Consider the following 12,096-nt stretch of genomic DNA (forward strand, 5'->3'; position numbering starts at 1 on the left):
CGCTGGAATGTGGCCACAAGGGGCTTTTCACAGTAACTTCATTTGAAGCCGACTTGTGACAATAAGCGATTTGCACGTCATTTCATTTCATTTCAGTAATGACTGCACTTGGGAAATGCCCTGCACTCTCTGCTCAACTATTGCCGATGTCCTGCCGTGGTGAGAGATGTTGTGTAAATGGAACTTTCTGTTCCTCTCAGCCAGAGTAACCAAACGTTTCTATTGTATTAAAGGGAGTTCACCAGGAGTTCGGCCAGATGCAGTCTCTGGGAGAGAGGTGCAAATTGTACTTGTGCTTTACCACTGGGCTGATCGAATGTCTGGGCTTCACGGGGGTGATCTTCGGATGGGCCTCACTAGTCTTCGTGCTGAAAGAGGAGGAATATTTCATGGATGTCTGTGACACACTCCACAACACCAGCAGTGGTGGAGCGAGGAATGGCTCCGGTAAGTTTGTGTAACAATGTGTGGCTGTCTGTAAATTGGTTGTACCGTGGGCGTGGCGGACAAGGTTGGGGCACAGCGAGAGACAGAGCAAGAGGGAGGAGAGACTGAGGGGCAGAGAGACACAGTTTTCAACTGTCCAGAGGTTGAATCCATGTCAGATTAAACTTGTGTTGATTTAGCACAGGGCTAAATCGCTGGCTTTGAAAGCAGACCAAGGCAGGCCAGCAGCACGGTTCAATTCCCGTACCAGCCTCCCCGAACAGGCGCCGGAATGTGTCGACTAGGGGCTTTTCACAGTAACTTCATTGAAGCCTACTTGTGACAATAAGCGATTTTCATTTCATTTCATTTCATAACCACTCCGTCAGTGTCTGGGTCTTCAAATAATCCCCCATTCCACACCCAATCCGGTCAGAGATGTGCACACTCTTCTTTTTCAATCAGGGAATTAAGTACAACGAAGGAAGGGAAAATAAACCTGTGTAAAATACCACTTTGGCAATAATTGGATTTCTTTTTCTGATACTGGGCTCTGCACTTTGAAAGAAGAAGTTGGCCTTGGTCAATGTCAAAGGAGATTGAGTTGGATTATGCAGCGGTAAACAACTGCCGTGAAGTGCACAGGAGAGCTGATTGAGGTGTTCAAACAACTGAGGTATTGGAGAGAGAAAGGAAAGGTTATCAGTTTCAGCAAGCATGAAGGTCAATTATCAAAGGTGATAGAGAGGACGATCGAGTCAAGCTCCAGACTTGACGGGAAACAGCCAAATAAACCAAAAGGACAGGGTGAATTAGGAGAGAGAGAAATGGGAAAGACAAAGAGTGCACAGGCATCAGTAAACTCCGGAACAGAGATCAGTGGAGCGGGGAGAAAGAAAGCAAGGAGCTGGAAGGAAAGAGAATGGGAGATATCGCTCTGATTGTGTAGTTCTGATTGTGGAGAGGAGTAGAAGGAAGGGAGGGAGATAACTATGTTCTATGTTCTATAGGGGAGATGTCAGAGGTAGGTTCTTTACACAGAGAGTGGTGGGTGCGTGGAATGCACGGCCAGCAGAGGTGGTGGAGTCAGAGTTATGAGGGACATTTAAGCGACTCTTGGACGGCACATGACAGCAGTAAATTGAAGGGGTGTAGGTTAGGTTGATCTTAGATTAGGATAAATTGTCGGCACAACATCGTGGGCTGAAGGGCCTGTACTGTGCTGTACTGATAAAAAAAAAAAAATAAAGGCTGACAGCAGAAAGGATCAAACACAAAAAGAAGAGAAATATGGGGTGGAGAGGAAGTAAAGGATAATGCAACAGGACAAAGGGAAATGAAGCCAGAATACTGGCTGAAGGCAGGAAAGTGAATGGGAGAGCTGGTGGAAGAGGAGGTGGTGAAGAGGGAGAGAATTGGGGAGATTATAATGCGAAATGTAGAAAGAGGGATCGATTGAGTTGCCTATGGAGTGAGAGAGGAGGAAGAGGTACCGAGAAAGGGTGGGGAGTGTGGTGTAAGAGCAGAGGGATGTAAGTGGGAAGAGGCAGCGGGAAAAGGAACTTTAAAGAGGAAATACTGAGGGGGTAGAAGAGATGGAACAAGAGAGAGCATGGAGTATCAGACAGGGAGGAGACACATAGATGTAGAGGATGAAAAAAGGGAGATGCAGATGGGAAGAGAGCAGGAGGAGGGAGAGGAGAGATAAGGGATGATTGAAAGGCTGTGGATAGGTCGAGTGGGAAGGCTGGGCGAATGGAATGGAAAGATAAATAGGAACGAATAGGAAAGATAAATATAAACAGGGTACAACATTAATGGAGGGACTGGGTTAGATGGAGGGGAGGCGAGTTCAGAGACAGGGAATGATATGAAGAGAAGTGGGAAAAATGCACAAAGTGGTAAAGAAACCGAGAGGACAAGTAGAAACCGAGGAGAACATCGAGAAGAGTCAGAGTGGAGAGGTAAGGATGAGAGTAAGAGGCAGGAACAGAGGAATAGGGAGAACGGGAGAGGGTATGTGGCGGGATGGAAGAATTAAATGTAAATGTGTGGTGGGGAAATTTAGGAAAGGAAAAGCGAAAGAGAAGCAAAAATGAAAATGGGAAAGGAGAAGTAAAGGGGTGGAACACTGGTTCTGATGAGAGGTGGATAAATGGTTATAGACGGAGAGAAGGAGTTTCCGGCGGAGAGAGAGAGGGAAAGCGCAATGAATTATGCTTCGGAGGGAGGAGGAGGAGGAGAAACAGGAAGAGAGAGACGGAGATGATAGAGAGATAGCAGGGAACAAAGAAAGGAAGTGGATGGGTAGATGAGAGAGAAAGCGCAAAGGAGGGTTAAACAAGGATATGTAAAGGAAGGAGATGTTGAGAGGTGAAGAGTACCGAAAGTAGGAATATGGTGCAGGAGGCAAGAAAGGTAAGCGGAGAGGATGGTAGAAGAGATGGTGGAGGAATGAAGGGGTAGAGAATGATGGAGAGTAAACAGAGCATAGGGAACAAGAGAGGGTGAGGGATGGTAGTGGGGGTGGTGTTAGTGAGAAGGATGTTAAGTAATGGGTTAAGAGACATTGCAATTAGTTGAATCATTTATGTTAACTATCCATTAATTGACACTGATATGTAAAGGGGCTTCAGGTGGCCTCTGTCAGGTGATGTACAGTTAGCGTTTTGTGCAAAGGCTGTTGGAATGAAATAAATGTGTGTTTGTGAAAAAGGAACAGAACTTTAGACTCTTCATATCACAGCAACTAAAACATCTAACAAAGGATGGGGAGCGGGAGCAATGGAGATATTTCGAAGAAAAGAGAAAGTAAGAGAAACAGGTAAGGCATGGGAGGCAAGGAAAGAGGAAGGAGACGTAAGTGAGAGAGAGGGTAGAAAGGGGGACAAAGCGTAAGGGGAGCGTGGGGCAATGACAGAGGACCCACAGAGTGAGAGAAGGAGGGAGTGAAGGTAGTCGAGCAGTAACGGACGGAAGGGAGAGTGTGATATGGGATAAACAATGAACAAAGAACAAAGAAAAGTACAGCACAGGAACAGGCCCTTCGGACCACCAAGCCCGTACCGACCATGCTGCCCGTCTAAACTAAAATCGTCTACACTTTCTGGGTCCGTATCCCTCTATTCCCATCCTATTCATGTATTTGTCAAGATGCCCCTTAAATGTCACTATCATTCCTGCTTCCACTACCTCCTCTGGCAACGAGTTTCAGGTACCCACTACCCTCTGTGTAAAAAACTTGCCTCGTACATCTACTCTAAAACTTGCCCCTCTTACCTTAAACCTATGCCCCCTAGTAATTGACCCCTCTACCCTGGGGAAAAGCCTCTGACTATCCACTCTGTCTATGGCCCTCATAATTTTGTAGACCTCTATCAGGTCGCCCCTCAACCTCCATCGTTCCAGTGAGAAGAAACCGGGTTTATTCAAACGCTCCTCATAGTTAATGCCCTCCATACCAGGCAACATTCTGGTAAATCTCTTCTTCACCCTCTCTAAAGCCTCCACATCCTTCTGGTAGTGTGGCGACCAGAATTGAACACTATACTCCAAGTGTGGCCTAACTAAGGTTCTATACAGCTGCAACATGACTTGCCAATTCTTAGACTCAATGCCCCGGCCAATGAAGGCAAGCATGCCCTATGTCTTCTTGACTACCTTCTCAACCTGTGTTGCCCCTTTCAGTGACCTGTGGACCTGTACACCTAGATCTCTTTGACTGTTAATACTCCAGAGGTTTCTACCATTCACTGTATATTCCCTACCTGCATTAGACCTTCCAAAATGCATTACCTCACATTTGTCCGGATTCAACTCCATCTGCCATCTCTCCGACCAAGTTTCCAAACGATCTAAATCCTGCTGTAACCTCAGACAGTCCTCATCGCTATCCGCAATTCCACCAACCTTTGTGTCGTCTGCAAACTTACCAATCAGACCAGTTACATTTTCCTCCACATCATTTATATATACTACGAACAGCAAAGGTCCCAGCACTGATCCCTGTGGAACACCACTGGTCACAGCACTCCACTCAGAAAAGCATCCTTCCATTGCTACTCTCTGCCTTCTGTGACCTAGCCGGTTCTGTATCCATCTTGCCAGCTCACCCCTGATCCCGTGTGACTTCACCTTTTGTACCAGTCTGCCATGAGGGACCTTGTCAAAGGCCTTACTGAAGTCCATATAGACAACACCCACTGCCCTACCTGCATCAATCATCTTTGCGACCTCTTCTAAAAACTCCATCAAGTTAGTGAGACACGACCTCCCCTTCACAAAACCATCCAATCTCAAGCTAATACGTCCATTTGCTTCCAAATGGGGGTAGATCCTGTCTCGAAGAATTCTCTCCAGTAATTTCCCTACCGCTGAAGTAAGGCTCATCGGCCTATAGTTCCCTGGATTATCCTTGCTACCCTTCTTAAGCAAAGGAAAGACATTGGCTATTCTCCAGTCCTCCGGGACATCACCTGAAGATAGTGCGGATCCAAAGATTTTTGTCAAAGCCTCAGCAATTTCCTCTCTAGCCTCCTTCAGTATTCTGGGGTAGATCCCATCAGGTCTGGGGACTTATCTACCTTAATATTTTTCAAGACGCCCAACACCTCGTCTTTTTGGATCTCAATGTGACCCAGGCTATCTACACACCGTCTCCAGACTCAGCATCCAGCAATTCCTTCTCTTTGGTGAATACTGATACAAAGTATTCATTTATACCTCGTCCATTTCCTCTGGCTCCACACATAGATTTCCTTCCCTGTCCTTCAGTGGGCCAACCCTTCTCCTGGCTACCCTTTTGGTTGTATGTGTAAAAAGCCTTGGGATTTTCCTTAAACCTAAGGTTCTATACAGCTGCCACATGACTTGCCAATTCTTATACTCAATGCCCCGGCCAATGAAGGCAAGCATGCCCCATGCCTTCTTGACCACCTTCTCCACCTGTGTTGCCCCTTTCAGTGACCTGTGGACCTGTACATCTAGATCTCTTTGACTGTCAATGCTCTTGAGGGTTCTACCATTCACTGCATATTCCCTACCTGCATTCGACCTTCCAAAATGCACTGCCTCACATTTATCCGGATTAAACTCCATCTGCCATCTCTCTGCCCACGTCTCCAAACAATCTAAATCCTGCTGTATCCTCTGACAGTCCTCATTGTTATCTGCGATTCCACCAACCTTTGTGTCGTCTGCAAAGTTACCAATCAGACCAGTTACATTTTCCTCATTTATATATACTACAAACAGCAAAAGTCCCAGCACTGATCCCTGCGGAACACCACTAGTTACAACACTCCAATCAGAAAAGAATCCTTCCATTGCGACTCTCTGCCTTGTATGACCTAGCCGGGTCTGTATCCATCTTGCCAGCTCAGCCCTGATCCCATGTGACTTCACCCTTTGTACCAGTCTGCCATGAGGGAGCTTATTAAAGGCCTTACTGAAGTCGATATTGACAACATCCACTGCCCTACCTGCATCAATCATCTTTGTGACCTCTTCGAAAAACTCCATTAAGTTCGTGAGACATGACCTCTCCTTCACAAAACCGTGCTGCCTCCCGCTAATACGCTTCCAAATGGGAGAAGATCCTGTCTCGAAGAATTCTCTCCAGTAATTTCCCTACCACTGAAGTAAGGCTCATCGGCCTGTAGTTCCCCGGATTATCCTTGCTACCCTTCTTAAACAAAGGAACAACATTGGCTGTTCTCCAGTCCTCCGGGACATCACCTGAAGACAGCGAGGATCCAAAGATTTCTGTCAAGGCTTCAGCAATTTCCTCTCTAGCCTCCTTCAGTATTCTGGAGTTGATCCCATCAGGCCCTGGAGACTTATCTACCTTACTATTTTTCAAGACACCCAACACCTCGTCTTTTTGGATCTCAATGTGACCCAGGCTATCTACACACCGTCTCCAGACTCAGCATCCAGCAATTCCTTCTCTTTGCTGAATACTGATACAAAGTATTCATTTATACCTCGTCCATTTCCTCTGACTTCACACATAGATTTCCTTCCCTGTCCTTCAGTGGGCCAACCCTTCCCCTGGCTACCCTTTTGGTTTTTATGTACGTGTAAAAAGCCTTGGGATTTTCCTTAAACCTATTTGCCAACGACTTTTCGTGACCCCTTTTAGCCCTCCTGACTCCTTGCTTAAGTGCCTTCCTACTTTCCTTATATTCCACACAGGCTTCGTCTGTTCCCAGCCTTCTCGCCCTGACAAATGCCTCCTTTTTCTTTTTGACGAGGCCTATAATATCTCTCGTTATCCAAGGTTCCCGAAAATTGCCGTATTTATCCTTCTTCCTCACAGGAACATGCTGGTCCTGAATTCATTTCAACTGACATTTGAAAGCTTCCCACATGTCAGATGTTGATTTACCCTCAAACATCCGCCCCCAATCTAGGTTCTAGTTACCGCCTAATATTGTTATAATTAGCCTTCCCTCAATTTACTACATTCATCCTAGGACCACTCTTATCCTTGTCCACCAGCAGTTTAAAACTTACTGAATTGTGGTCACTGTTACCGAAATGCTCCCCTACTGAAACTTCTACCACCTGGCCGGGCTCATTTCCCAATACCAGGTCCAGTACAGCCCTTTCCCTAGTTCGACTATCTACATATTGTAGAAGCCCTCCTGGATGCTCCTTACAAACTCTGCCCCGTCCACGTCCCTAGCACTAAGTGAGTCCCAGTCAATATTGGGGAAGTTGAAGTCGCCCATCACAACAACCCTGTGGCTTTTACTCCTTTCCAAAATCTATCTACCTATCTGCTCCTCTTTCCCCTGCTGGCTGTTGGGAGGCCTGTAGTAAACCCCCAACATTGTGACTGCACCCTTCTTATTCCTGATCTCTACCCATATAGCCCCACTGCCCTCTGAGGTGTCCTTTCGTAGTACAGCTGTGATATTCTTCCTAACCAGTAGCGCAACTCCGCCACCCCTTCTACATCCCCCTCTATCCCGCCTGAAACATCTAAATCCTGGAACGTTTAACTGCCAATCCTGTCCTTCCCTCAACCAGGTCTCTGTAATGGCAACAACATCATAGTTCCAAGTACTAATCCAAGCTCTACGTTCATCTGCCTTACCCGTAATACTTCTTGCATTGAAACATATGAACTTCAGGTCACCAGACCCGCTGTGGTCAGCAACATCTCCCTGTCTGCTCTTCCTCTGAGCCACACTGTCCCTATTCCCTAGTTCTCCCTCAATGCTCTCATCTTCTGACCTATTGCTCCGGTACCCACCCCCCCCCCCCCATACTAGTTTAAACCCTCCCGTGTGACACTAGCAAACCTCGTGGCCAGGATATTTATGCCTCTCCAGTTTAGATGCAACCGATCCTTCTTATACAGGTCACATCTGCCCCGGAAGAGCTCCAAGTAGTCCAGATAACACCCTCCCTCCTACACCAGCTGTTTAGCCACGTGTTTAGCTGCTCTGTCTTCATATTTCTAGCCTCGCTGGCACATGGCACAGGGCGTAATCCCGAGATTACAACCCCAGAGGTCCTGTCTTTTAACTTTCTGCCTAGCTCCCTGAACTCCTGCTGCAGGACCTCATGCCCCTTCCTGCCTATGTCGTTAGTACCAATATGTACAACGACCTCTGCCTGTTTGCCCTCCCCCTTCAGGATGCCCTCTACCCGTTCGGAGACATCCTGGACCCTGGCACCAGGGAGGCAACATACCATCCTGGAGTCTCTTTCACGTCCACAGAAGCGTCTATCTGTGCCCCTGACTGTTGAGTCCCCTATGACTATTGCTCTTCTGCGCTTTGACCCTCCCTGCTGAACATCAGAGCCAGCCGTGGTGCCACTGCTCTAAAGAGAGAGATCAGGGGAGCGCAGGATGGTTTGAGCTGAGGGTTAAGAAATAAACAAATAGGGAGAGCGGGAGAGGAGAGAGGGAGAGAGCGGAAAAATTGAGCAGGTGGAGAAAGATAGTACAGTAATGGGGGGCGTGGTGAGAAAGTTAGAATAGATGATCGGAGAAACAGGAGGAGGAGGGTCGGATATGGAGAGTGAGAAGAAGGTTTTTGAGAGGAGGGATTGATGTAGGATATCTGAGCGGGTGAAGAGAGAGAGGAGAGGGGTATCTGAATTCCCAAACCCGTGATCACAGGTCAAATGTATTGCGTCGGCAGTGAAGCCCTTTGGGGCACCATAGGTTTGTTAAAGGTGGTTAATGTTGTTTTCTTCGTGGGTGGCACGGTGGCTCAGTGATTAGCACTGCTGCCTCACGGCGCCGAAGACACGGGTTCGACCCCACCCACGGATGTGTGCACATTATCTGCATGGATCTCACCCTCACAACCCAGATGTGCAGTGCAGGGCTGGCTCCGCTAAATTGCCCCTGGACTGAAAAAAAAATATTCCACTCTAAATGTATTTTAAAAAACATATTGCCTTCTTCATTTTTCAATTGCTTCCTGTCTCCCTCCAGCTCCTACTAGTCCTCGCTCAGTTGGCTGTGATCTGCAGGACGATCGTTTCACACTTGTCTTCACCATCGCTGCATTCGCCTTTAGCTTCTTTGCTTTTCCCAGCGGTGTTGTGTTTGACTACCTCGGGACCATGGTGACCAGGATCCTGGCCATGTAAGTTTTTCCTGATTATTTAAGTTTACGCGTCGCCAGGGCCTCCTTCAGAGGATATTTTGTGCTGCCGAGTTCAACTCTCTGGTCAGCAAAACTTGCTGTGGGTGGGGCCACACCCTGGATTGGCAGTCCCTATCTTCTTCGCTGAAGAGATCCCATCAAAACTCCCTCTGCTTGTTGGCAGTTCGATTTACCCAGAATCGTCCATGCTTTCAAAATAAATATTGATTGTCTCCACATCAAATGAAGCCCATCGTCCCTGGGACAATTCAGGCAACTCTCCTCTCACATCTCTCCGAGACCGTAGAACATAGAACATAGAAAAATACAGCACAGAACAGGCCCTTCGGCCCACGATGTTGTGCCGAACCTTGAGGAATACTTTCCGCATTCCTATGTTTCTAATGGCCACATGCCTCCCAATGGAGTGCTCAGAGACAATACTCATATTCAGATCAACATCGGCATTCACAAATGATTGATCAGCTGGTGTCTGCATTACGTAGCCTAAGTCCTTGTTTCTAAATGTCATTGGCTGTGAAGAACTTTGATAATTCCGAAGCGGTAGAAGGCACAACAGAACTAGGACTTCATGGTATTCCTTGATGGGAGGAGTGGGAGGGGCGTGATGGGAATGAGAAGGGAGTGCACAAATGATGCAGTTCAAAGCAAATTTCTTCTTAACTCTCCAGAACATTTTATACCGCAGCCGCACTGATGATCGCCTTCTCAACTGCTGGTGAGTCTATCTTCATCCAATGTCTTCCATGATGGAAATGAAAAAATAATGATCTGATCCATTTGGAGGAGAGGAAGTAGGAGATAGATAGATTGATAAATGCCGAATGTTACATAGCGCCATAGATAGATAGATGGATAAACAGATGGATAAATAGATGGATAAGTAGATATCGATAGATAGACAGACAGATAGACAGATAGATAGAGAGAGACAGACAGACAGACAGATAGTAAGGCAGATTCTGCCGCCTAAGGGCCGATTCGAGGGGCTGGTTTAGCACAGTGGGTTAAACAGCTGGCTTGTAATGCAGAACAAGGCCATCAGCGCGGGTTCAATTCCTGTACCGGCCTCCCCGAACAGGCGCCGGAATGTGGCGACTAGGGGCTTTTCACAGTAACTTCATTGAAGCCTCCTTGTGGCAATAAGCGATTATTATTAGATAGAACTGTCTTGGCTTGAGACAATTCACACCTCTTTAACCTGGGATTACCCCATTCTCTGGCTCTGTAAAGACTTAATTACCTGCAAAGACTCGTATTCAAAGTATCGTCTTGCATCATTGACTTTGTCTATATATGTGTTTCTGGAACTTACATCTTCATTCACCCGAGGAAGGAGCTGTGCTCCGAAAAAATACGATTTGGAGGAGATTGTTTCGAGCCATTCAAAATCATGAGGGCCCGAAACAAATTACATAGAAATAAACTGTTGCCCGCGGTGGAATGATCGTGAAGAAGTGGACACAGATTGAGGGGCAGCACGGGGGTGCAGTGGTTAGCACTGCGGCCTCACGGCGCTGAGGTCCCAGGTTCGAACCCGGCTCTGGGTCACTGTCCGTGTGGAGTTTGCACATTCTCCCCGTGTTTGCGTGGGTTTCGCCCCCACAAGCCAAAGATGCGCAGGGTAGGTGGATTGAACACGCTAAATTGCCCGTTAATTGGAAAAATGAATTAGGTTATCTAAATTTATATAAGTAAAAAGAAGTGGACACAGATTTAAGGCATTTGCAACAGAAGCTGTGACAACCTGAGTAAAAACGTTCACGAAGTGGGCATATCCGATCAGGAATGACGTGTGCTTCAGTACAACGGTTGCTGCTGGGATTGATACATTCAAGGTGGAATTGGATATTTATCTGAACAGGTCCCAAAGTGTAAGTTGCCCCGTACTCACCGTCCAACAGTACTTGCCAAACCTCAGCGTCTGCGGCCCTCATTTCCCACCTACACTATCCACTATGCAAACATAGAACATAGGACAGTATAGGCCCTTTAGCCCACGATGTTGTGCTGATCATTTATCCTAATCTAAGATCAACATAACCTACACCCCTTCAATTTACTGCTGTCCATGTGCCTGTCCAAGAGTCGCTTAAATGCCCCGAATGACTCTGACTCCACCACCTCTGCTGGCAGTGCATTCCACACACCCACCACTCTCTGTGTAAAGAACCGACCGCTGACATCTCCCCTATACCTTCCTCCAATCACCTTAAAATTATGTCCCCTCGTGACAGACATTTCCACGCTGGGGGAAAGTCTCTGGCTATCCACTCTGTCCATGCCTCTCATCACCTTGTACACCTCTATCAAGTCACCTCTCTGCCTTCTTTGCTCCAGTGAGAAAAGCCCGGGCTCCCTCAACCTTTCTTCATAAGACATGCCCTCCAGTCCAGGCAGCATCTTGGTAAATCTCCTCTGTACCCTCTCCAAAGCATCCACATCCTTCCTATAATGAGGCGACCAGAACTGGACACAATATTCCAAGTGTGGTCTAACTAGGGTTTTATAAAGTTGCAACAAAACCTCGCAGCTCTTAAACTCAATCCCCCTGTTAATGAAATCCAACACACCATACGCCTTCTTAACAACCCTATCAACCTGGGTGGCAACTTTGAGGGATCTATGTACCCCAAGATCCCTCTGTTCCTCCACACTTCCAAGAATCCTCTGTTCAACCCTGTATTCAGCATTCAAATTCGACCTTCCAAAATTAATCACTTCACATTTATCAAGGTTGAACTCCATCTGCCACTTCTCAGCCCCCCCTGCATCCTGTCAATGTCCTGTTGTAACCTGAAACAACCCTCAACACTATCTACAACTCCATCAACCTTTGTGTCATCGGCAAACTTACTAACCCACCCTTCCACTTCCTCATCCAAGTCATTTATGAAAACCACAAAGGGCAGAGGTCCCAGAACAGATCCTTGCGGGACACCACTGGTCACCGACCACCAGGCGGAATACTTTCCATCTACTACCAAGCACTGCATCCTATTCGGACAATGGTCACAATCCACATTGAAACTATCAT

General features: G+C 47.0%; 1 protein-coding gene across 1 annotated transcript in view; it reads left to right on the forward strand.

The window, feature by feature from the left end:
• Nucleotides 1–251: 251 nt before the first annotated feature.
• The window catches only part of LOC140411324 (equilibrative nucleobase transporter 1-like), an 82,040-nt gene continuing 70,195 nt past the window's right edge, over nt 252–12,096 (forward strand). Inside the window, exons 1-3 of the mRNA XM_072500445.1 lie at nt 252–447; nt 8,906–9,038; nt 9,731–9,777. Coding sequence (XP_072356546.1) covers nt 258–447; nt 8,906–9,038; nt 9,731–9,777 — 370 coding nt within the window. The 5' untranslated portion in view covers nt 252–257. The remainder of the gene's footprint in view (nt 448–8,905; nt 9,039–9,730; nt 9,778–12,096) is intronic.

This window comes from Scyliorhinus torazame, chromosome 4 (genome assembly GCF_047496885.1).
Source record: "Scyliorhinus torazame isolate Kashiwa2021f chromosome 4, sScyTor2.1, whole genome shotgun sequence".
NCBI classification, from domain to species: Eukaryota; Metazoa; Chordata; class Chondrichthyes; order Carcharhiniformes; family Scyliorhinidae; genus Scyliorhinus; species Scyliorhinus torazame.